This window comes from Saimiri boliviensis, chromosome 10 (assembly GCF_048565385.1).
Source record: "Saimiri boliviensis isolate mSaiBol1 chromosome 10, mSaiBol1.pri, whole genome shotgun sequence".
In the NCBI taxonomy this organism is placed as follows: domain Eukaryota; kingdom Metazoa; phylum Chordata; class Mammalia; order Primates; family Cebidae; genus Saimiri; species Saimiri boliviensis.
In genome coordinates, this window is record NC_133458.1 from 19,112,817 (window position 1) to 19,137,175 (window position 24,359).

A 24,359-nucleotide genomic window follows, 5' to 3' on the forward strand; every position below is an offset into this window, starting at 1 on the left:
AATTAGAAAGTTTATCTCCTGCAGCAAGCTCGGTTTTGGCCTTTGATAAGGTTCAAATCAGGAAGAATTGTGGATACTTTCCAAACTACAAAAACATGTGTTTTAGTCAGCAGTGGCTATGGTTATTCAAAGCGAACCTTAAATTCATGCAGTTCTCCCAACGAACAGCAAACTGAAAGTTCAACGAAAAGTACAGAAATTAACCACGTGATTACTAAAGAGTCCTGATAAACATAGCTAATAATCACTTTTTCCTAACCAGATTTAGTTCTTTCCCAGATCTTCCATTCCAAATTAAGGGAACTGCCTAGAGGAATCATCAATGAATCATGATCCAAAAGCAGACTGATACACTATACTTAACACAAGCTGTAGAATTAATCTCAACATGGCTAATCCCCACTGGAGCACTATAGATTATGCATGATAGATCTGACATCTAGATTTAAGAAGCCAACAGAAATGTTTTATATATAGGTTATAGAAGTCAGAAAGAGGCTGGGCGCGGTGGCTCAAGCCTGTAATCCCAGCACTTTGGGACGCCGAGGCGGGTGGATCACAAGGTCAAGAGATCGAGACCATCCTGGTCAACATGGTGAAACCCCGTCTCTACTAAAAAGACAAAAAATTAGCTGGGCATGGTGGCATGTGCCTGTAATCCCAGCTACTCAGGAGGCTGAGGCAGGAGAATTGCCTGAACCCAGGAGGCGGAGGTTGCAGTGAGCCGAGATCGCGCCATTGCACTCCAGCGTGGGCAACAAGAGCGAAACTCCGTCTCAAAAAAAAAAAAAAAAAGAAGTCAGAAAGAAAAGAAAAACACCACTGGATCTCTAAATCCAAAACCTTGGACAATGCTACCAAATGACGCATTAGTTAGCTGGGCATGGCAGCATGAGCTTGAAGTTCCAGTGACTCAGGAGGCTAAGGTATAAGAATCACTGGAGCCCAGGAGTTGAAGACTGCAGTGAGCTATGACTACATCACTGCATTTCAGACAACAACAACAACAAACCCCAAAACACAAATGAAGCTTTCAAAGTAATACCATGTAGAAAAGAAGGCTCTCTTAAAAATGTAAAAACCTTACTGATCAAAGACATGGTGTCTTTCATAGGTATCATTATAGAGCTTATCATTAAAATAGAAAAAAGTGAGAACTGAGCTTTGAATAAAAATCTAATTGTCAATACCTAGTAAAAGTACAAAGAAATGAAATAATATCAAATATAAAACAATGGTTTCTCTGGAGATTGGAATGTGGGTAATGCAATCAAGAGCTTCTGCACTGTCGTTTTATTTCTTATGGTGAATTATTCATTATTCTTTATATACCTTTCAAAATATTACATAATTTTATAGATGAACTATCTAATGTTTGATTCCTTTTACTTTAGAGACCTCCAGCATTTTACGTTACCCCATCAATAGTTGACAAAAGAGGCCAGGCGTGGTGGCTCACAACTGTAATCCCAGCACTTTGGGAGGCCAAGGCGGGTGGATCACTCGAGGTCAGGAGTTCAAGACCAGCCTGGCCAACATGGTGAAACCCCATCTCTAGTAAAAATACAAAAATTAGCTGGGTGTGGTGGTGCATGCCTGTAATCCCAGATACTCACAAGGCTGAGATGAGAGAATCACTTAAACCCAGGAAGCAGAGGTCACACAGCTGCATTCCAGCCTGGGTGACAAAGCAAGACCCAATCTCAATTTTTAAAAAATTGGCAAAAGGTTCAAGATGTAATACACTTACCTGATTTGACTTTTCTACTGTACTGCTGGGAACCTCAGTAGTGTCCTTCACAAAAAAGTTATCTATGATGTGTCTCTCTGCACATTCTTGGCTGCAAACTGGGCATCGAATGACTCCAACTGGGAAAGACAAAATTATATCCTAAATTTTAATGCAAATATATTGAGTACTCAACCAATATATCTCAAACTGTAACTGTTCTTTTTCAATGTCCATTCTTTTTAAATTCATACCTGCTGTCACTTAATAAAGGACAACTGTTTATGTAAATATACTAATTTTATCTGTACATCACACATGAAATATTAAATGATGCATAAATTCTTCAAAATTTTAAATGAAATGCCTCCCTTCCCCCATATCACCATGGGCTAAATGCCTTTACTATTTAACAACTTCTCTAGCTGTGGTTTTCAAACAGAAATGTACAGAACCACATGGGAGATTTATTTTAAAAGAACAAGGAGGTGGCTGGGTGCAGTGACTCATGCCTGTAATCCCAGCACTTTGGGAGACTCAGGCAGGTGGATCACAAGATCAGGAGTTCAAGACCAGCCTGGCTGGTGAAACCCCATCTCTACTAAAAATACAAAAGTTAGCCAGGCATGGTGGTGCGCACCTGTGATCCCAGCTACTCGGGTGGTTGAGCCAGGAGAATTGCTTGAACCAGGACCTGGGAAGTGGAGGTTGCAGTGAGCAGAGATCACACCAATGCACTCTAGCCTGGGCTACAGATCGAGACTCCGCCTCAAAAAAAAAAAAAAAAAGAAAAGAAAAAACAAAACAAAACAAGGAGCTAAGGTTTTCTCTAGACTTACAAAATCAGGATTTCTGGAAGCAGAAAAGAGACATGTTTCCTTTTGTTTGAAATCTCCACAGAGATTATGAAATACCATTTCCTTTTAACAAATGCAAACAGTATTCCTTCAAACAAAAAAGAATAGTCTTTCATAGCGCTTGGTAAACAATAAAAAATAATACCAAATGAGTTAAAACTCTAATATAAACTTGATGCTGTATAATTTATACTAAGGAAGACTGCAATAAGGTTCCCAGATATATTTTTTAATGAAATGCATAAGAATACAAAGTAATCCAAAGGCCAATTTCATTTGTATAAAGAAACAACAAATAAAAATTTAATTAAAAAAAAAAGTTTTACAATAGCAACAAAAATATATTAAGTACTTAGAAATAAATTTCAAAAGACTGTGAAGGTCATTGTGCAGAAAAATATTCAGCTATATTTAAAAACATTTAAAAATATCTAAATCGGCCGGGCGCGGTGGCTCAAGCCTGTAATCCCAGCACTTTGGGAGGCCGAGGCGGGTGGATCACGAGGTCAAGAGATCGAGACCATCCTGGTCAACATGGTGAAACCCCATCTCTACCAAAAATACAAAAAAAAATTAGCTGGGCATGGTGGCACGTGCCTGTAATCCCAGCTACTCAGGAGGCTGAGGCAGGAGAATCGCCTCAACCCAGGAGGCGGAGGTTGTGGTGAGCCGAGATTGCGCCATTGCACTCCAGCCTGGGTAACGAGTGAAACTCTGTCTCAAAAAAAAAAAAAAAAAAAAAAAAAAAAAAGCAGAAACTACCGACCTACCCAGTATTAAAGGGATAATCTGAACAGCCCTATAACTATATGAAAATCAAATGGTTCTAAGCAAAATAAAATAGGTGTAAACCCAACAAAACATGCTGAAGATTTGTATGCTGAAAACTATAAAATGCTGATGAAAGAAATCAGAGAAGTTCTAAATAGCCAAAGAAATGTGGATTAGGATACTCAATGCAGTAAACATGCCAATTCTCCTTAATGTGATCTATAGGTTTTTAAAAAACTCCTAATATAGTCCCAGCAATAATTTTTTGTGGATGTAGGATTATTTTAGTATTTATGTAGAAATGAGAATGCACTGTAACAGCTAAATCGCTATTGTAAAAGAAGAATACAGTGGAGGAATCACGATACTCAATTTACAGACATTAAATAAGTTTTATTTATATAATAAGCTTATTATATAAGCTACAGTAATCAGGAATGTGTATTACTGACCAAGGGATAGACACCTAGTTGAATAAAACAGAATAGAGAACCTGAAAGAGACCCGTAAGTAGAGTCAACTGATTGACAGAAACACAATAACTTATTTATGCTAACAAATATAAAATGCTGGTAAGATAAACTGAAGACTTAAATTCCTGGAAAGATATAATGTGTTCATAGACTCAAGATAGTAAAGATGTCAATTTTCTACAAATTGACCTATAAGCTAATGTATTCCTATCAAAATCCCAGCAAGATGTTTTTTACAGATACAGACAAGATTATGGCTGGGCATGGCGGATGATGTCTGTAATCAGCACTTTGCGAAGCCAAGGCAGGTGGATCACCAGAAGTCAGGAGTTTGGAGACCAGCCTGGCAAATATGGCGAAACCCTGTCTCTACTAAAAATACAAAAATTAGCTGGGCATAGTGGCAGGCACCTATAATTCCAGCTACTAGGGAGGCTGAGGCAGGAAAACTGCCTGAACCCAGGAGGCAGAGGTTGCAGTGAGCTAAGATCATGCCATTGCACTCCAGCCTGAGCAACAAGGGCAAAACTGTCTCAAAAAAGATTATTCAAAGATTTTACATGGAAAGACAAAGGAACTAGAATGGCTAAATCAATTTTGAAAAAGAACTGAGAAGAATCTCTATGCTCAATTTTGTAATTTCTAGAGATAAAGTCACTGAGACAGTGGTAACGGGGGAAGGACTGTCACACAGATGAGTGGGGAAAAAAAACACACACACACACACAGAACCCAGAAATACACAAGTAAGCCAAACAGATTTTTGATTAAGGTATGGAAGCAATTCAATGGAATAAAAACAGACTTTTCAACAAATTGTGCTGGAACAACTAGATATCCAGATATACAAAGGCAAAAAAAAAAAAAAAAAAAAAGGAATCTTAACTTAAACTTTATATTTTACATAAAAATTAATTCAAAGTGAAGTGGAAAATTTTAATGTAAAACATAAAATTATAAAACCTTTAGAATAACACATTAGGAGAAAATCTTAAGGACTTATGACTTAGTGAGGAATTCTTAGACAAGATACCAAAAGCAATCCATAAAATAAAAATCTCGATGAATTTGACTTCACAAATTTTAAAATTTTTCCTCTGCACAAAGACTGTGAAAGGATGAAAAGACTGGGAGAAAAATATTTGCAAATCACACATCTGACAAAGGATTCATAACTATAATACATAAAGAACTCTCAAAATGCAACAGCAAAAAAACAATTAAAAATGGGCAACAGACATAAAGAGTTATTTCACAGATGAAGACATACACACATTCACAGTAGGGAATATAAAACGGTACAGCCACTCTGGACGGTTTGACAGTTTCCTTAAAAATCAAACATGTTTGCCATATGACTTGGCAATCTCACTTCTAGGCATCCCAGAGAAATAAACTTAAGTCCATACAAAAACTTAAACATCTATGGCAGCTTTATTCATAAGAGCCAAGAAGAGCCAAAATCTTCTCAAATACATTAATCATTGTCCAGGCACAGTGACTTATACCTGTAATCCTGGAGTTTTGGGAGGCCAAAGCAGGAGGACTGCTTAAGCCCAAGGGTTCAAGGCCACCCTGGAGTAACACAGTGAGACCCTCATCTCTACAAAAATTTTTTAAAAGCTTAGCAAGCTGTGGTGGCATGCACCTGTAGTTCCAACTAACACAGAAGCTGAGGTGGGACAATGATCTGAGCCCAGGGCATCTGAAGCTGTAGTGAGATGTGATTGCACCATTGCACTCCAGCCTGGGAGATGGAGTGATATCCTGCCTTGAAAAGAAAAAAGGTTAAATATACTTGATATATATCCATAACACAGAATACTAGATAGCAATAAAAATGAACCATTGATACATAAAACAAACTGGGTGGATCTTAAGGGCATCATTCTGAGTGGAAAAAAGCCGATTTCAAAAGGTCACTATGAATGATTTCATTTATGTATCATTCTCAAGATGACAAGATTGTAGAGACAGAAAACAGATTGTTTCTCTGTAACCAGGGGTTGAGGATGAGGGTGGGTGTAACTATAAAGGGGCAACATGAAGGAAAACTTTTTTTTTTTTTTTTTTTTTTTTTTGAGACAGGGCCTCACTCTGTCATCCAGGCTAGAATGCAGTAATGTGATCTTAGCTCACTGCTGTCTCCAACTCCTGGGTTCAAAGTACTGGGAATACAGGCACCCACCAACACAGCTGGCTAATTTTTTTTTTTTTTTTTGAAATGGGGTCCATTTCTAAAATCACTTGAAGCCAGGAGGTAGAGGCTGCAGTGAGCCGAGATCGCGCCACTGTACTCCAGCTGGGAGACAAAGCAAAACTCCATCTCCAAAAAAAAAAAAAAAAAAAACTATAAAGAAAAGCTAGGGAATGATTAATACAAAATTCTGACAGTGGCTATGCCTAGAAAGGAGAAAAGAGGAAGCAGCTCCTCTCCAATACTATTAATACCTTCAAAACCTATCTTTTCCGAACCAGTTTCTAAGGTGGACAAGGGTGGTACAAATGAGGCCTCAGGCCCAGTCTAAGACCCGCTGGCTACCTTCTAGGGTTAGAAGAGAGCCTGAGGTCTAGTAATTTTCACAACCCAATTCTAGTGCATTAAAAGTTACCCTTATTTTATAGATGAGAAAACTCAGTGCTATGACTGGTCCATGGTCTCACAACCACTAATGACACGTCATGTGCACACTCATTATATAATAAGTATTTAAATGGAGATACAGCATGGACTGTAAAGCTGTACAAGACTTAGATTAGCCCTCCTCATTGATTGCTCTGTAACTCCGAAACAATCTGAGCCTCTGTTTTGTCTTCTGTGAAACAGTAATACATGGTAATCATGATGATGGTTATTCTATTGAGAACTTGCTGTGTTCTAGTTATTGTGCTCAATATTCCACTTCCATTAGAACAACTCTGAGGCACGACTGTTATAAGGATTACATCAGTAAATGTACAGAACAGGTCTAACCTAAGATGGTACCTGGTTAATCTAGGCAGTAAGCCCTGTACTCTCCAACTAAAATCAGATGACAATAGCTGGCTTTTTCTAAATCAGGTAGATGAGGACCAGCACAATCTCATCTACACTGATTCTCTCCAAGAATGATCTCTAAGGCTACAAATAAATTCTGAGTCACGGATGTACCCCTACCTAATAAGCAACAATTGAGACCAAATGTTAGCAAATCCCACATTTACATCTCTACCAGAACTTCATTCCCAAGCCTCAGATGTATCTTTTTTCAGCAATAGAAAAACAAAGCACTACATATTACACAGTAAATACAATCATGAGCTGCATAACATTTTTTGTGTTTTTTTTTTTTCCTTTTTTTTTTTTGAGACGGAATTTCGCTCTTGTTACCCAGGCTGGAGTGCAATGGCACGATCTCAGCTCACTGCAACCTCCGCCTCCTGGGTTCAGGCAATTCTCCTGCCTCAGCCTCCTGAGTAACTGAGACTACAGGCATGCGCCACCATGCCCAGCTAATTTTTTTTTGTATTTTTAGTAGAGACGGGGTTTCACCATGTTGACCAGGATGGTCTCGATCTCTTGACCTCGTGATCCACCTGCCTCGCCCTCCCAAAGTGCTGGGATTACAAGCTTGAGCCACCATGCCCGGCTGTATTTTTTTTTCTTTTGAGATAAAGTCTCGCTCTGTCACCCAGGCTGGAGTGCAGTGGTGTGATCTTGGCTCACTGCAACCTCTGCCTCCCCCGGTTCAAGCGATTCTCCTGTCTCAGCCTCCCAAGTATCTGGGACTCTAGGCACATGCCACCACGCCTGGCTAATTTTTTAATTTTTAGCGGAGACGGGGTTTCACCATGTTAGCCAGCATGCTCTCAATCTCCTGACTTCATGATCTGCCCGCCTCAGCTTCCCAAAGTGCTAAGATTACAGGTGTGAGCCACTGTTGCTGGCCATTGCACAACAGTTTTTAACTAACAATGGATCGTATATATGTCAGTGCTACCATAAAATTATAATGGAGCTGAAGGCTGGGCATGAAGTTCTTCTGCTTCAGCCTCCCAGCTACTCAGGAGGCTGAAGCAGGAGAACTGCTTGAACCCAGGAGGCGGCGACTGCAATGAGCCAAGATCACGCCACTGTACTCCAGCATGGACAACAGAGACTGTCTCGAAAAAAAAAAAAAAATTATAATGGAGCTGAAAAATTCCTATCACCTAGTGAAAGCTGTGGTAATATAGATAATATTGAGGTGCAATGTATCACCCGTGTTTAGGGTGATACTGGTATAAACAAGCCTAGTGAGCTGTCAGTCATATAAAAGTATGTAATAATGTTCTAGGCCCCCTTCATATGCACTCATCACTCACTACCTGACTCACCCAGAGCAACTTCCAGTCCTGCAAACACCACTCATGATAAGTGCTCTCTATACAGGTGTGCCCTTTTTTTAAAAAAAAAAAAATTATACTGTATTTTTCTAGGTTTTAGATATATTTATATATACAAATACCATTGTATATCAGTACAGTAACATGCTGTACACATTTGTAGCCTAGTAGCAACAGGCTGTACATACTCACTTGATGTATAGTAGGCTATACCACAAAGGCTTGTGTAAGTATACCCTATGATATTTAGACAGCAAAATTGCCTAATGACACTAAGAGACCAATGGACGATGGTATCTCAATGTTGGGATGAAGGAAGTGACTCTTTTGACACACTATCCTGGCAAGAGTAGAATACTGGGGAAACATAAATCAATTTTTCTTTCCTTTTTTTTTTTTTTTTTTTTTTTTAAGATGAGTTTTCACCATGTTGGTCAGGCTGGTCTTGAACTCCTGACCTCGGGTGATCTGCCCACCTTGGCCTCCAAAGTGCTTGGATTACAGGCATGAGCCACCACGCCTGGCCCAACTCTCCTTTTTATGAGAAAAAATATGAAATCACAAAGGCAGAGAATCAACTTCAAAGAGAAATATTAAAACAAATGAGCCAGTATAGTTTCTATAAATTGCTTCTCTTTGTCAATACAAACAGGTAAGAATATGTGCAGAAAACAATGAAACTACCTGTTTATTAATTAAGTTGGAGCAACTAACACTTCCAGTGTCATATTTTTTGCATTTTAAAGAGCTGTTTAGGTTTGATGCTCATTACCCATCTAAATCTAATTGACTGTGTTTGCTGAAATCATGAAACATGTTTAGATAACTGTAGGCAAAAAACACGACTGACTGGGGCAGGCGTGGTGGCTCATGCTTGTAGTCCCAGCACTTTGGGAGGCCAAGGCAGGTGAATTGCTTCAGTTCAGGAGTTTGAGACTAGCCTGGGCAACATGGCAAAACCCCGTCTCTACAAAAAGTTTAAAAAGTAGTCAGGTGTGGTGGCATGAACCTGTAGTCCCAGCTACTCAGGAGGCTTGAGGTGGGAGAATCACCTAAGCCTGGGAGGTTGAGGCGCCAGTGAGACAAGATTGCACCACTGCACTCTCCAGCCTGGGCAATAGGTGAGACCCTGCCTCAAAAAAAACAAAAACATGACTGACACGATAGCCCATAAATTATACACTTACAAAAGTAAGCAGACTTAAAATGAACTTACTAGATTCTGATTTTATTCTTTTTTTTGAGACAGTCTTGCTCTGTCACCAAGACTGGAGTGCAATAGCATGATCTTGACTCAGTACAGTCTCAACCTCCTGGGCTCACGTAATCCTCCCACCTCAGCCTACTGAGTAGCTGGGACTACAGACATGCACCACCACGCCTGCATAATTTTTTGTGTGTGTGTGTGAACAGACAGAGTCTCACTATATTGCCCGGAATGGTCTCAAAGGATCCTCCTGCCTCAGCTTCCTAAAGTGCTGGGATTACAGGCATAAGCCATGGTACCTGGCCTTATTCCCACCTCCTCGCCTTTTCTTTTTAAGACAGGGTCTCACTCTGGTTGCCCAGGCTGGAGTATGGTGGCATGATTTTGGCTCACTGCAGCCTCAACCTCTCAGCATCAGGTGATTCTCCTACCTCAGCCTCCTGTGTAGCTGGGACTACAGGCCTGTGCCACCATATCCCACTTAATTTTTCGCATTTTTAGTAGAGTCAGGATTTCACTATGTTGTCCAGGATAGTCTCAAATTCCTGGACTCAAGGAATCTGCCTGTCTCAGCCTCCCAGAGTGCTGGAATTACAGGCATAAACCACCACACCTGGCCTCTTATTCCTTTTTTCTACAAATGAAATATTTCAAGCTTTTGGGATTTGAGATGTGAATATGATTTGTTATCTCCTTTCTGTGATGTTTTAGTTTCTAAACCTAAGCATAATGCAGGGCTTATGTTTAGACACTGTGGGCTAGGAATGGCTGGCACTTTGATTGCCTAGCTCCACAAGAGACGTAGGTGGACTTAAAGTCTCTTATTACACACTGTAGATAACAACACAAGTGAGTTTAATGACAGGGTCATGAGATGGATCACCACCAGCAAAGCAACTTTATTCCAACCTCCACAGCAGACAAGGGAGAGGCTATATATAATGCAAAATACCACCATCAGTGGTCCTGTCAATACCACTAATGATACTGAGTCTTACATACATAAATAACAACAACAAAAAAGAATAAGTGCTATCTACAAGAAATCTACTTCAAATATACAGAGGTTAAGAGAAGAAAAAAACAGGATGCTAACAGATACACATTCAAACAATAAGCATATGTACAGGGTAGTTCTCCAGGTGGCCTTAAATCAAGCCAGTTCCCTGACCCACCCCATACCTTTGTGTAACTGTATAACATGCTGAGAATGAAACATCCTGAGACAAGGAGGAGCTGGTTGGAAGAGCCTCAGTTTCTGTTCCTGTCATTTCCTCCACCCTCAAATAGGATGTCCTTCAATGCTTTAGCCAGATGAATCATGGTACCCCTGGGACATAAAACCTTCTTTCCTGGGCCCTCAGCTATGGGTCACAGACAAGAGACCACCCACTCTGAGCAGCGTTCCCAAGCCTTGAGGGACTGATTTGCAATAAAAGCTAGGCTTCTCCTGTCCCTTGCTGCCTATCTGTGGGTAATAAAACTGGCTTCACGTAACTTGTTGTGATTATGAATGTTTTGACTCACTGGACTCAGGCAAGTAGTAAAAATGCAGTCCAAGATATAGTGGGCTAAAATGGTAACCAGTACAGAGTGAACATCCTTCATAATATGAAACCAGAAGGACTTAATACTCTCAGACAAAGAACACTTCAGAACAAGGACTATTACAAGAGATAAAGTAAGAACATTGGGTAATGATAAAGGGGTTAACTCATCAAGCCATAATCCTAAATGCATATGCATCTAATTAACAGAGCTTCTGAAAAAATAATGTAGAAATTGATACAGCTAAAAGAATTAACAGAAAAAACCCCAAAAAGACAAATCTACATTACATTTGTTTATTTCAACTCTACCCACTCAGAAATCAATAGAGCAGCAGACAGAAAAATCAGTAAGCATGAAGAAGACCTGAACAAAAGAATCAAACCTGATCCAAATGACACTTAAAAAACAATGTGCGCAGGCCAGGTGTAGTGGCTTACACCTGTAATTCCAGCACTTTGGGAGTCTGAGGCAGGTGGATCACCTGAGGTCAAGAGTTGAAGACCAGCCTGGCCACCATGGTGAAACCCCATCTCTACTAAAAATATGAATTAAACAGGCATGGTGGCACATGCTTGTAATCGCAGCTACCTGGAAGGCTGAGGCAAGAGAAGCGCTTTAACTCAGGAAGCAGAGGTTGCACCACAAGATCACACCACTGCACTCCAGCCTGAACAAAACTCCATCTCGAAAAAGAAAAAAAGATAGAGAAGGCACATTCTTTAAGTATGCATGGGATATTCACCAAGATAGAACATATACAGGAAAACAAAATGTGTATAAATTTATAACTAAACCCATACAAGGGGTCAGGCACAGTGACCACACCTGTAACCCGAGCACTTTGGGAGGCCAAGGTGGGAGGACTGCTTGAGCTCAAGAGTTCGAGACCAGCCTGTTCAACATGGTGAAGCCCCATCTCTACTAAAAACGAAAAAATCAACCTTTTGTGATTTTTTGGGCGCCTGTAATTCCAGCTACTCATGAGGCCGAGGCAGGAGGATCCCTTGAATCCGGGAGGGACAGGTTGCAGTGAGCCAAGATTGCACCACTGCACTCCAGCCTGGGTTACAGAGTGAGACACTGTCTCAAAAAATTAAAAAATAGTAATAATTAAAAAAACAAAATTGAGCCTGGCATGGTGGTGTGTGACTGTGGTCCCAGCTACTCAAGTGAGTTTAATGACAGGATCAAGAGGCTGAGGTGGGAAGATGTCTTGAGCCCGGAAGGTGGAGGCTGCAGTGAGCTGAGACTGCACCACTGCTACCCAGCCTGGGTGACAGTGTAAAACCCTGTCTCAAAAAATAAATAAGTAAAAATAAAAATTTTAAAAACCACATAAGTCCAGGCACGTTGGCTCAAGCCTGTAATCCCAGCACTCTGGAAGGCTGAGGCGGGCAGAGCACTTGAGCTCAGAAGTTCAAGACCAGCCTGGACAGCCTGACCAATGTGGTGAAACCCAGTCTCTACTTAATACATAAAATTAGCTGGGCGTGGTGGCAGGGGCCTGTAATCCCAGCTACTCGGGAGGCTGAGGCAGAAGAATTGCTTGAACCTGGGAGGTGGAGGTTGCAGTGAGCAGAGATCGCACCACTGCACTCCAGCCTGGGCAATAGTGCAAGACTCCATCTCAAAAAAAAAAAAAAAAAAAAAAATTGAATTTGTAACTGAAAACCTTCCCGTGGGCCAGGTGCAGTAGCTCATACCTGTAATACCAGCACTTTGGGAGGCCAAGGTGGGAAGACTGCTTGAACCCAGGATTTCAAGACCACCCTGGGGAACATGGCGAAACCCCTTCTCTACAAAAAATCCAAACCAAGCCAAACCAAACAAACAAACAGAAACCCTTCTCACAAAGAAAAGTCTAAATCCAAAGGGCTCCACTGGTGAATTCTATTTAACATTTAAAGAAGATAATCTCATTCCTAAACAGTTTCAGAAAATAGATAATCCCAACCTTATTTTATGAGGCCAGTATTACCCTGCTACTAAAATCAGATAGCCATTACAAGGAAAGAAAATTATAGACCAATCTCTCTCATAAACAAAAATTAACAAAAAATCATTAACACCAGAAAATCAAACACAGAAATACATAAAAATATATATTCATCATGATTAAGTAGAGTTTATTCCAGAAATACAAGGTTGGTTGAGCATTCAAATAATTCACTATGTTAACAAAATAAAGGAGAAAAGCCATATTTGATCATTTCAGTATATCCGGGGAGGAAAAAATCTGAAAATTTTGGATGGGCAGAGTGGCTCATGCCTGTAATCCAGTGCTTTGCGAGGCTGAGGTACGAAGATCACTAGAGGCCAGGAGTTCAAGACCAGCCTGGGCAATGTAGAACGATCTCATCTCTACTAAAATAAAATACAATTAAAAAAGAAAAAGGAACCAGGCACAGTGGCTCACGCCTGTAATCCCAGCACTTTGGGAGGCCAAGGTGGGTGGATCATCTGTGGTCAGGAGTTAGAGATCAGCCTGACAGGGAGAAACCCCATCTCTATTAAAAATACAAATTTAGCCGGGCATGGTGGCACATGCCTGTAATCCCAGATACTCAGGAGGATGAGACAGGAGAATCGCTTGAACCCAGGAGGCAGAGGTTGCAGTGAGGCTAGATTGCAGAGAGACTAGATCACAACATTGCACTCCATCCAGCCTGGGCAACAAGAGCGAAACTCCATCTCAAAAAGAGAAAAAGGAAAAAAAAAAATCTGAAAGGTTCACCTATCCATAACAAATTTTCAGCAACCTAAGAACAGATGGAAACTTCCTCAACCTGATAAAGACCATCTCTGAAAAACCTATAGCTGATAGGTATTTAATGATGAAATATAGAATGCTTTCTGCTGTGACTGGGAAGAAGGCAATGATGTCCACTCTTACCACTGCTATTTAGAACTGTTTTAGTGAGTGCAAAAAGGCACAATAAAGAAAATAAATCCAGACTGGGAAGGAAGAAATAAAATTATATTCACAGGTGATGTGATTGTAGAAACTGACACATTGATCCTAAAATTTAATGAAAAAGCAAAAGACAGAGAATTGCAATAACAATTCAAAAAATACCAAATTTGGAGGACTTATGCTACTTGATTTCAAGATACTATGGGTACAGCTGCTGTAATCAAATAGGGTGGTATTTGAGAGAGGAGAGAAATATATACAAACAATGGAAAAGAGCAGAGCCCAGAAATAGACATACATATAGATTGCCTAACAATTTTCAGAGTCTCAAAAGGATGGACCTAGAGAAAATAAAATGGCCAAGAATTTTGTTGAAGTGAAGTAACAGATTCTATTAAGTTTTCCAAGTCCAGTGACTCCCAAGTACAATAAAAAGAAACTAACATCTAAATGTATCACGCTAGACAGGATACGGTGGCTCATGTCTGTAATCCTGACATTTTGAGAGGATGAACCAAGAGGATTGCTTGAGGCCAGGAGTTTGAGACCAGCCTGGAAAACACAGTAAGACTCCATCCCTATTTTTAAAAAATGGAGAAAATAAATATACCATCCTAAAACTGCAGAAATCAAAGACAAACAGAAGTCTTAAATACAAAGAAAAAATGATAAATTATGAAAAAAGACAAAAGTAGGGCTGTTATCCTACTTCTCGTCAGCTAAAACGTTCAGAAGACAGTAGTAGGCTGTCTTCCAAGTGCAAAAAATTGCCTAACCAGAATCCTAAATCCAGAAATATTGTTAAAGATTAAGATGTATTAGTTGAAACAGACTGTGAGAATCAATAATAAAATGCCAATATATGCTGCTGCGTTGCCAGTTTGATACGTTTTGTAGGTTCACTACTTTTAGAGTTTACTTTTTGTTTTGATATAAAAATATTTTTGAATATGTAAAAGATTTACATGGGTTTAAAAGTCAAAAACTGTATTAAAAAGTATAGCAGGCTGGGAGCAATGGCTCACGTCCATAATACCAACACTTCGGGAGGCCGAGGCAGGTGGATCACAGGGTCAGGAGATCGAGACCATCCTTCTATACGACTGGCTAACATGGTGAAACCCTGTCTCTACTAAAAACACAAAAAATTAGCTGGGCTTGGTGGTAGGTGCCAGTAGTCCAAGCTACTCAGGAGGGTGAGGCAGGAGAATTGCTTGAACCAGGGAGGCAGAGATTGCAGTGAGCCAAGATCATGCCACTGCACTCCAGCCTGGGCAACAGAGCAAGACTCCATCTTTTTTAAAAGTACAGTATAGCAAATCTCTCTTCCATCTTTTTTTCTTTATAGTCAAGAGTGTGAGTCTTTTTATGATACTTTCATTGTATCTATCAAATAATATAAATTATAACATAATTGGATTTCTCACAGGACACTACTATCAATTTTAATTTTAATTTCATTATTATACTTTAAGTTCTGAGATACACGTGCAGAACATGCAGGTTTGCTACATAAGTAGACATGTACCATGGTGGTTTGCTTAACCCATCAACCCGTCATCTACATCAGTTATTTCTCCTAATGCTATCCCTCCCCTAGCCCCCAACCCTCTCTCCATTTATATCACTCAATTCCATTTGCCCTACTTGACCTGCCCTACAAATAATCATTTTTATTAAGCCATGTTTTCTGGTATCCATCCAGTATTTTTTTCCTTTTTCTTTTCCTTGAAGTTCTTTTTGGAAAAAAAAAAAAAACAAAAACAAAAAAACAAAAAAAAACACTGTACTGCAGCTTGTTTTTGTTTGTGTTTTCCACTTAACAATACATTCTGGTGATCACTCCTTATCAGTGAATATGGATCTACCTGCATTCTTTTTTTCCTCACATTGTATGTACCTCAACCAGTCCTTTTTTACAATTTATTTCCTATCTTTTGCTATTACGGTGATGACTCAGTGAATAACTCTGTCTACATATCACTTTACTAGTGGCAGATGTACCCTTAAAATAGATTGTTAGAAGTGGGTTTGTGGGTCAAAGGATAAAAGGATCCGCAATTTTGTTAGAAACCACCAAATGCACTCTCGTTGGAAATGTGTAACAATATCCAGTTTATCAAAGTCTCAAATAGAGTATTTTAACAAACATTTGGATTTTTGCCTGATAGATGAAAAATAGCTGTATTGGTATAGTTTTAGCTGACATACTCTGTATTGTAAGGCTTAACATCTTTCTTTTTGTTGTTGTTTCATTTTATTTTCCTTTTTAAAATACAGATGGGGTCTTGCTATGTTGCCCAGGCTGGTTTTCAACTCTTGCCATCAAATGTTCCTCCTGCCTCAACCTCCCAAAGTGCTAGGATCACAGTTATGAGCTACCACTCATATTAATCATAAAAGTAATTCCAGATTAACAGAAACATGCCAGGTATGGTGGCTCATGCCTGTAATCCTAATATTTTGGGAGGCCAAAACGGGAGGGTCACTTGAGGCCAGGTGTTCAAGATCAGCCTGGGCAACACAGGGAGACCCTGTCTCTATTTAAAAAATAGTAACAATAATAAACAGATATAAAGGGCATTTTTGGGAAAAGGGAGAAAAAATGGAAGAGGGACTTATATTAGACTATTGGGAAATAATACATATTTTAGACAGCTGTGATAAAATTATTGGTATTATCAAGGTGACTATCTATCTTTGGTAAGAGAGTGGTGTGTATGAACCAGCTACCATGACTCCTTCGATTGTCCTGCTGCAACACAGGGACAGCATTCCGAGAGTGGCTCACTGTTGCTATAGTGAACAGTAAGGACTTTGTGCTCTAAAATTCTGGGGTGTGATTTAATTGGTATGGCAGTTCCCTGAGGATCAGCAGAGATGGCTGGCTGTATCTGATCCCCTTAGGCTTATGGTGGCTTCCCTGGTGTCATCTATCAGAACATTTAAAAGGAATACACACTAGTTTTTAAGAATCTAGACATTTAAAAATATCTGAGACGCTGAAAGCAGATACAGAGTTAATCGGACAGAAACTTCAATAATCCACATAATAAGGAACACAGACTTCGCAAAAATCATTTGGAAAAGTCACTATACAAATAGACAACTTTAGATCTCAATAAACAACAAAATAAATCCCGAGTAGAAGGACAATATGTGTTTGAGCTACCACCACATTGTAATACTCAAATTGACTGGTTCTCAACAAAAAAATTTTAAATCATAGAAAGCACATGGCTGGCTGACAGAAAAAAAGTAATTTGACAGCAAACCATCCCTGGGACAGCCCAGATAGTCAAACTACTAGTCAAGGATGTTAAGTCAACTGTCTCAAATAGGCTCAATGAAATAAAAGAAACTACGCACAAAGAGTTAAAGGACATCAGAAGAGTGTATGAACGAACAGGGAATGTCAGTGAAAAGACAAACATTATAGAAAGGAACCAAAAAGAAATTCTGAAGCTGAAAAGCCCAAGGGCTAAAACAAAAAAAATCATACAGCAGTGCAAGGGCAGATTTGAGCAGGCAGAAGAATCAGCAAACATGAAGATAAAACAATTGAAATTATCCAGTCTGAAGATTAAAATGAAAAAATAGAAAAAATGAACAGAAACCAAGGCACCTGTGGAACACCATCGAACAAGTCCTAGAAGAGAAAGAGGAAAAAAAAAAAAAAAGTGGAAAAATTAATACCTAAAAGTTTCCAAATTTGATGAAGAACATGAATCCATACATGTAAGATGCTCAATAAGCTCCAAGCAGAATAAATTCAGTAATTTTTCAGCTTCTAAGGGGTGGCTTAGTTTTGCTTGTTGATGGTTAGTACAGTCCATTTGCGACTTTCCCCAGAGCAGTAGCCTCTCCCATCATCAAGCACTCCCCTGGCTCCACAATCTGAAAGTTGATTCTGGTCATTTTTTCCAGTTTACTGGTTGTTTCAATGTGAGAATTAACCTGTAGAGATTCCTATTCTGCTACTTTGCAGGATGCCCTCTTAACCAAAATCAAAACTAGAGTACATCAAAGGACATTATCAAGAGGGTAAAAAGACAACCCACAGAATGGGAAAAAATATTTGCAAATCGTGTATCTTATAAAGCACCTTGGTATCCAGAATATATACTTTTACAACTTAACAAAAATTCAAAAATAGATAAAGAACTTCAACAGATATTTCTATTCTTTTTAAGACAGGGTTTCATCCTGTTGCCCAAGCTGGAGGGCAGTGGCGCCCAGGCTGGAGGGCAGTGGTACAATCACCTCTCACTTTAGCCCGCACCTCCTGGGCTCAAATGTTCCTCCTGCCTCAGCCTCCTGAGTAGCTGGGACTACAGGCATGTACCACCATGCCTGTCTAAATTTTTTAAATTTTATTTTTGTAGAGACTGAGTCTCCCTGTGTTGCTCAGTCTGGTCTCAAACTCCTGGGCTCAAGTGATCCTCCCACCTCAAACTCCCAAAGAATTGAGATTATAAGTGTCAAGCCACTGTGTCACTGTGTCTATTCAACATTTCTCCAAAGATGATTTAAAAAAAAAAAAAAAAAAAAAAAGACCATCCTGGTCAACATGGTGAAACCCCGTCTCTACTAAAAATACAAAAAACTAGCTGGGCGTGGTGGCGCGTGCCTGTAATCCCAGCTACTTAGGAGACTGAGGCAGGAGAATTGCCTGAGCCCAGGAGGCGGAGGTTGCGGTGAGCCAAGATCGCGCCATTGCACTCCAGCCTGGGTAACAAGAGCGAAACTCCGTCTCAAAAAAAAAAAAAAAAAAGAAAAAAGAAAAAAAAAAAAAAAAACAAAAACACCAAGCATATTAAATGATTTTCAACATCATTTGGGAAATGCAAATCAAAACCACAATGAGATTATCACTTCACATCCACTAGGAATGGCTTTCATCCAAAAAATTAAAAAAATAAAAGGAAAAATAAATATTGTCCAGGATGTGGTATAATTAGAACTCTTGTGCATTGCTGATAGAATGCAAAATGGCAGAGCTGCTGTGGTAAACACTTTGGTAGTTCACCAAAAAGTTAACAGCCTTTATACACCTATACACCCAAAAATAACTGAAAACAGGGACTAACAGATACTTGTACATCAACGTTCATAGCAGTATTATTCATAACAGCTAAAGAGTAGACAACGTAAATATTCACTAAAAGATCAATGTGTAAATAAAATGTGCTGTACCCTTGCAATGGAGTATTATTCACCAGTAAGAAGTGAAGTCTGATATATGCTACTGTGGGATACAGTAAATTCCTCTTCAAAGAACCAATGTCAGTATGCTCAGCTTCCCTATTCTTTGTTCTCCATTTTAAAGTTTAACTTCCTTGTTCTTTACTTGTCTCCTTGCCCCTGGTTTCAGTAAACAACCCCCTCCTAATCTCTATCACCTGCTTTGTCCTTAATCATCCTTTGTCACCTGCTCTGTAACCATCCTTCCCACCAAAACTACTCACCCAGCCTCTCTGGATCATACCCTCTGCTCTCTTTAAAATAGCCAATCAGAATTAGCTAAGACTGTGGTGTCCAACCCTAGCCAACAGGGGAAAGACACAGCAGTAGGGACTAGCTACATCAGGGATAGGACCCCCTTCTCCTCCCTTGTCCAGTACGCTCTCACCATTGCTTCATCCACCAGACACACTCTTCTATAGAAATAAATTTGCCTTGCTGAGAAGATTTATGTTCAAGTGCTATTTCTTTTGCAGCACTGAAAACTTGTTTCCAACACTATGCTTTGGATAAAACTTGAAAATATTATGCTAAAGGAAATCAGTCAGATCAGAAAAAAACAAATATTGTATAATTCTATTTGCATGCGGTTCTAGAATAGGCAAATTCACAAGGTCAGAAGGAAAGAGGAGCAGCGCAACAGTGGTTGTCAAGAACAAGCACCTTACAAAAGGCAGCAAAGGGAGCCAAGAAGGTGGTTGATCCATTTTCTTAGAAAGATTGGTATGATATGAAAGCTTCTGCTATGTCCAATCTAAGAAATATTGGAAAGACACTAGTCACCAGAACCCAAGAAACAAAAATTGCATCTGATCGTCTCAAGGGTCATGTGTTTGAAGTAAGTCTTGTTGACTTGCAGAATGATGAAATAACATTTAGAAAATTTAAGCTGATTACTGAAGATGTTCAGGGCAAAAACTGCCTAACTTTCATGGCATGGGTCTTACCCCTTGACAAAATGTGTTCCACGGTCAAAAAAAATGGCAGACTATGATTGAAGCTCATGTCGACATCAAGACTACTACTGATGGTTATTTGCTTCATCTGTTCTGTGTTGGTTTTACTAAAAAACCAACAATCAGACACAGAAGATCTCTTATGCTCGGCACCAACAGGTCTGCCAAATCCAGAGGAAGATGCTGGAAATCATGACCTGAGAGGTGCAGACAAATCACCCGAAAGAATTGGTGAATACATTGATTCTGGATAGCATTGGAAAAGACATAGAAAAGGCCAATCTATCCTCTCCATGATGACTTTAGTAGAAAAGTAAAAATGCTGAAGAAGCCCAGATTTGAACTGGGAAAATTCATGGAGTTTCATGGTGAAGGTAATAGTTCTGGGAAAGCCACTGGGGATGAGATCAGTGCTAAAGTTGAATGAGCTAATGGATATGAACCACCAGTCCAATAATCTGTTTTCAAATTGTGGCAAATAAAATGTTCTATTGGTGAAAGTAGGAAAGGGGTTACCAGGGGCTAGGAGGAAGGGGCAATAGAGAGTAGTTCTTGCTTAATGGGTAAAGAAGTTCTGCTCAGGATGATGAAAAAATTCTGGAAATAGTAGTTAAAGTTACAGAACACTATGAATGTACTTAATGCCACAGAATTATATTTTTGAATGATTAAAGTAGTAAATTTTATGTTATGTATATTTTACCACAATAAAAAAAGTATTCAGAACATTGATAAGGCATAGTAAAATATGCTCAAAGAAAACAGAATAAAATTAATAAAATAAAATAGAATTATTAATGTATTTTTTCAAAGAAACCAATAAAATTCAAAATCCATATTGAGGAAAGAGAAATAGAGAAGCTATAAAATCAGCACCAGAAATAAAAAAAAAATTTCATAACTTTAGATAACACAGACAATTTCCAAGGTTATTATCAACTACCTATATCAATAAAATTGAAAATGTATATAAAATATACAGATTCCTAGAAAAAAAGAAACTGTCTACCATAGTCTCTCAAGTAGAAGAGTCCTACAGATAAACCTTTAAGAAAATGGAATCCAGAGTTAAAATCTTCCCACAAAGAAAAGCCTGGTCCCTGACTGCTACCATATATTCAAGATATACACTTTAATTCCAATCTTACACAAATTTCTACAGGGAAATAAGTAGCACTCTGTAATCCATTTTATGAAGTTCACCTAACTCTACAAGAAAACTCACAAGGGCAGTATTACAAAGAAGAACCACAGGCCAAGGTAATTCATAAACACAAAAGCAATAAACAAAGTATTAGCAAACCACAACCTACAGCATGTGAAAAGTATAATATACCATCACTAAGTAGACTACTGTCTAGGAAAGTAAGGTTATTTTACTATTAGAAAATCAATTCTTAGAACTCAACACCTAACAGATTAAAGGAATTATGCTTTCACTAGATATATAAGTACATTTAAAAAAAAAAAAATCTAAGGGTAGGCAGGGTGGCTCAGCCTCCCAAAGTGTAATTCCAGCACTTTGGGAGGCCAAGGTAGGTGGAGTGCCAGACCAGTCTGACCAACATAGTGAAACTCCATCTCTACTAAAAATACAAAAATTAGCTGGGCATGGTGGCACATGACTGTAATCCTAGCAACTCAGGAGGCTGAGACAGGAGAATCACTTGAAACAGGGAGGTGGAGGTTGCAGTGAGCTGAGATCACACTATTACACTCCAGCCTGGGCAACAAGAGCAAAATTCTGTCTTAAAAAAAAAAATAAAATAAATATATATATACATATATATTCATGATCAAAAAGATAGACACACAGACACACAACAGATAGCCACACACTCTCTGTAAATACTAGGAAATAAATGGGGGGAGTATATGGCCTAGAACTGAGGTTCAATATTATGTACTGCCTTGGTTCTGGTAAAATTGGGAGGACCTTGAATAGCCTAATCACAAGTTCTTCTCCCCATTCTATTTCCACAGATAAGGTCCCTTAACCAAATACTTTATTAAAGCGACCAGACACAATTTCTGCTTATGCTTAAGTACTGAGTTTCAGTTCCTTGCCAGTCACAGAATTATTCACACAAGCCAAACACATTCTCCTGTGGGAACCAGGGGCATCCCACTTTTATGATACTACATAAAAGACTACCTTCCACAGTCCCTGTATGTTTACTCTGTCCCAAGTACAACCATTGTATGGCCCTGCCTGTCAATGTATTGTCCTCCCCAGGGCTATATAAATCTATGTAACTAATAAACTGTTGTCAATTTCCTCTGTCCAGTCTCAGATGTTATGTATTGGGCCAACCTCATAATCCGAGGGCAGGAATCCCTCCCTCACCAACGGGAATATCTACATGCTTATAAAAGATCTGTATAAAATTCTACGGCAAACTTTCCATTTAATTGTGTAATGCTGAAACTTCCTTTCTGAGATCAGAAATAAGTTAAAAATATCCACTGGCTTGACTTTTATTCAGCAATAGAGAGTTCAGACACCATGATAAAGCAAGAAAAAGAAAAGGCATAACAATTGAAAATAATAAAATAAACATTGTTATTATTCACAGATGACATGATTACATTTAAGAGAAGCCAACAAAGCTACAGGGAAATTACTAGAACTAGAAACTTTCAACAAAAAGTTATTGAAAAAAAAAAAATTAAGACACATTTGGAGCCAGGCCCAGTGACTAATGCCTAGAATCCCAGCACTTTGAGAGGCCAGGGCCTGAGGAGTGTAGGGATTTGAGACCAGCCTGGGCAACAGAGTGAGACCCCACCTCTACAACAATGTGCAAAAATCAGCTGAGCGTGGCGGTGCATGCCTGTAGTCTCAGCTACTTGAGAGGCTGAGGTGAGAAGATCACTTGAGCCCAGGAAGTTGAGCCTGCAGTGAGCTGTGATTGTGCCACTGCATTCCAGCCTGGATGACAGAGCAAGACTGTGGCAAAACAAAAAACAAAAAACAACAACGAAAAACAAATTAAGAAACAATATATTTGGGCCAGAAATGGTGGCCAAAAGCTCTCAGCACTTTGGGAGGCCAAAATGAGAGGATCGCTTGAGTCCAGGAGTTCAAGACCCACCTGGGCAACATAGTGAGATGCTATCTCTACAAAAAATAATAAAAAGGAAAAAAAAAAAAAACCCACACATTTGTATTTATTTTACCAGGAACAAAAAGGTAGAATGAAGTAGATGACCATTTACGGTAGCATCGTAACCTATCAAGTACCTAGAAAAACCTTAAGAGAAGACATGGAAAATCCCAGTGGGAATGATTATACTTAACAAGTCACTAAAGAAAGCATAAGATCCCTTTGTAGTTCATAAGCATGATGATCAGGTTTTCAGGCACATGTGTGCGATGTGTCTCCCTCAAACTTTGTTAGGATGCCAGCAAGCTACCCATTAGACTTGAAGGAAAAAAAAAAAAGCATGAGATATTTTCCCCACATTGAATTATCAATTTCTCATAATCCCAATTAATATCCTATCACGTTTTCTGTGAAATCCGATAGGTGAATTCTTTTTTTTTTTTCAGACAGGGTTTCGCTCGTTACCCAGACTGGAGTGCAATGGCGTGATCTCGGCTCACCACAACCTCCACCTCCTGGGTTCAGGCAATTCTCCTGCCTCAGCCTCCTGAGTAGCTGGGATTACAGGCACGTGCCACCATGCCCAGCTAATTTTTTGTATTTTTAGTAGAGATGGGGTTTCACCATGTTGACCAGGATGGTCTCGATCTCTTGACCTTGTGATCCATCTGCCTTGGCCTCCCAAAGTGCTGGGATTACAGGCTTGAGCCACGGCGCCCAGCCACAAATTCTTATATAATAATTCAAATAGCTAAAAAAAAAAAAAAAAAAAAAAAAAAATTAGAAACTTCTGAAAAATAATTACATGTAGTGGCAAGGGAAAACGTAACGACTTGCTTTATCAGTTATCAAAAACCATTGTAAAGAGAATGTGGGCCAGGTAGTGGTTCATGCCTGTAATCCCAAGACTGAGGCTGGAGGACGGCTTGAGGTCAGGAGTACAAGACCAAATTGTGCAACATAGCAAGACCCCTTCTCTAAAAGGAAAAAAAAGTGTGGTACTGGTGCAGGTAGTAACAAACAGATTAATAAATCAAAACTGCCCGAGAAAGAGAAATCAGACTGCTAAGAAAGAAACAGACTCATGCATACGTAATTTATAAGCACAGCACTGTAGAGCACTGGGAAATGCTGTGAAATTGGACTGCAACTTCACCATATATATATATAAATCAACTGCAGATG

At 39.3% G+C, this 24,359-nt stretch overlaps 1 protein-coding gene and 1 non-coding gene across 3 annotated transcripts in view; one reads left to right on the top strand and one right to left on the bottom strand.

The window, feature by feature from the left end:
* LOC101043963 (transcription intermediary factor 1-alpha) overlaps positions 1-24,359 on the bottom strand; it is a 128,952-nt gene that overhangs the window by 73,622 nt on the left and 30,971 nt on the right. For both annotated transcript variants that reach the window (XM_074379023.1, XM_039472890.2), the window contains exon 2: positions 1,751-1,869. In XM_074379023.1, the coding sequence (XP_074235124.1) occupies positions 1,751-1,869 (119 nt within the window). The remainder of the gene's footprint in view (positions 1-1,750; positions 1,870-24,359) is intronic.
* LOC120365513 (small nucleolar RNA U13) lies at positions 23,391-23,494 on the top strand. The gene has a single exon (XR_005580435.1). It is a non-coding gene; the product is annotated as a small nucleolar RNA U13 (small nucleolar RNA).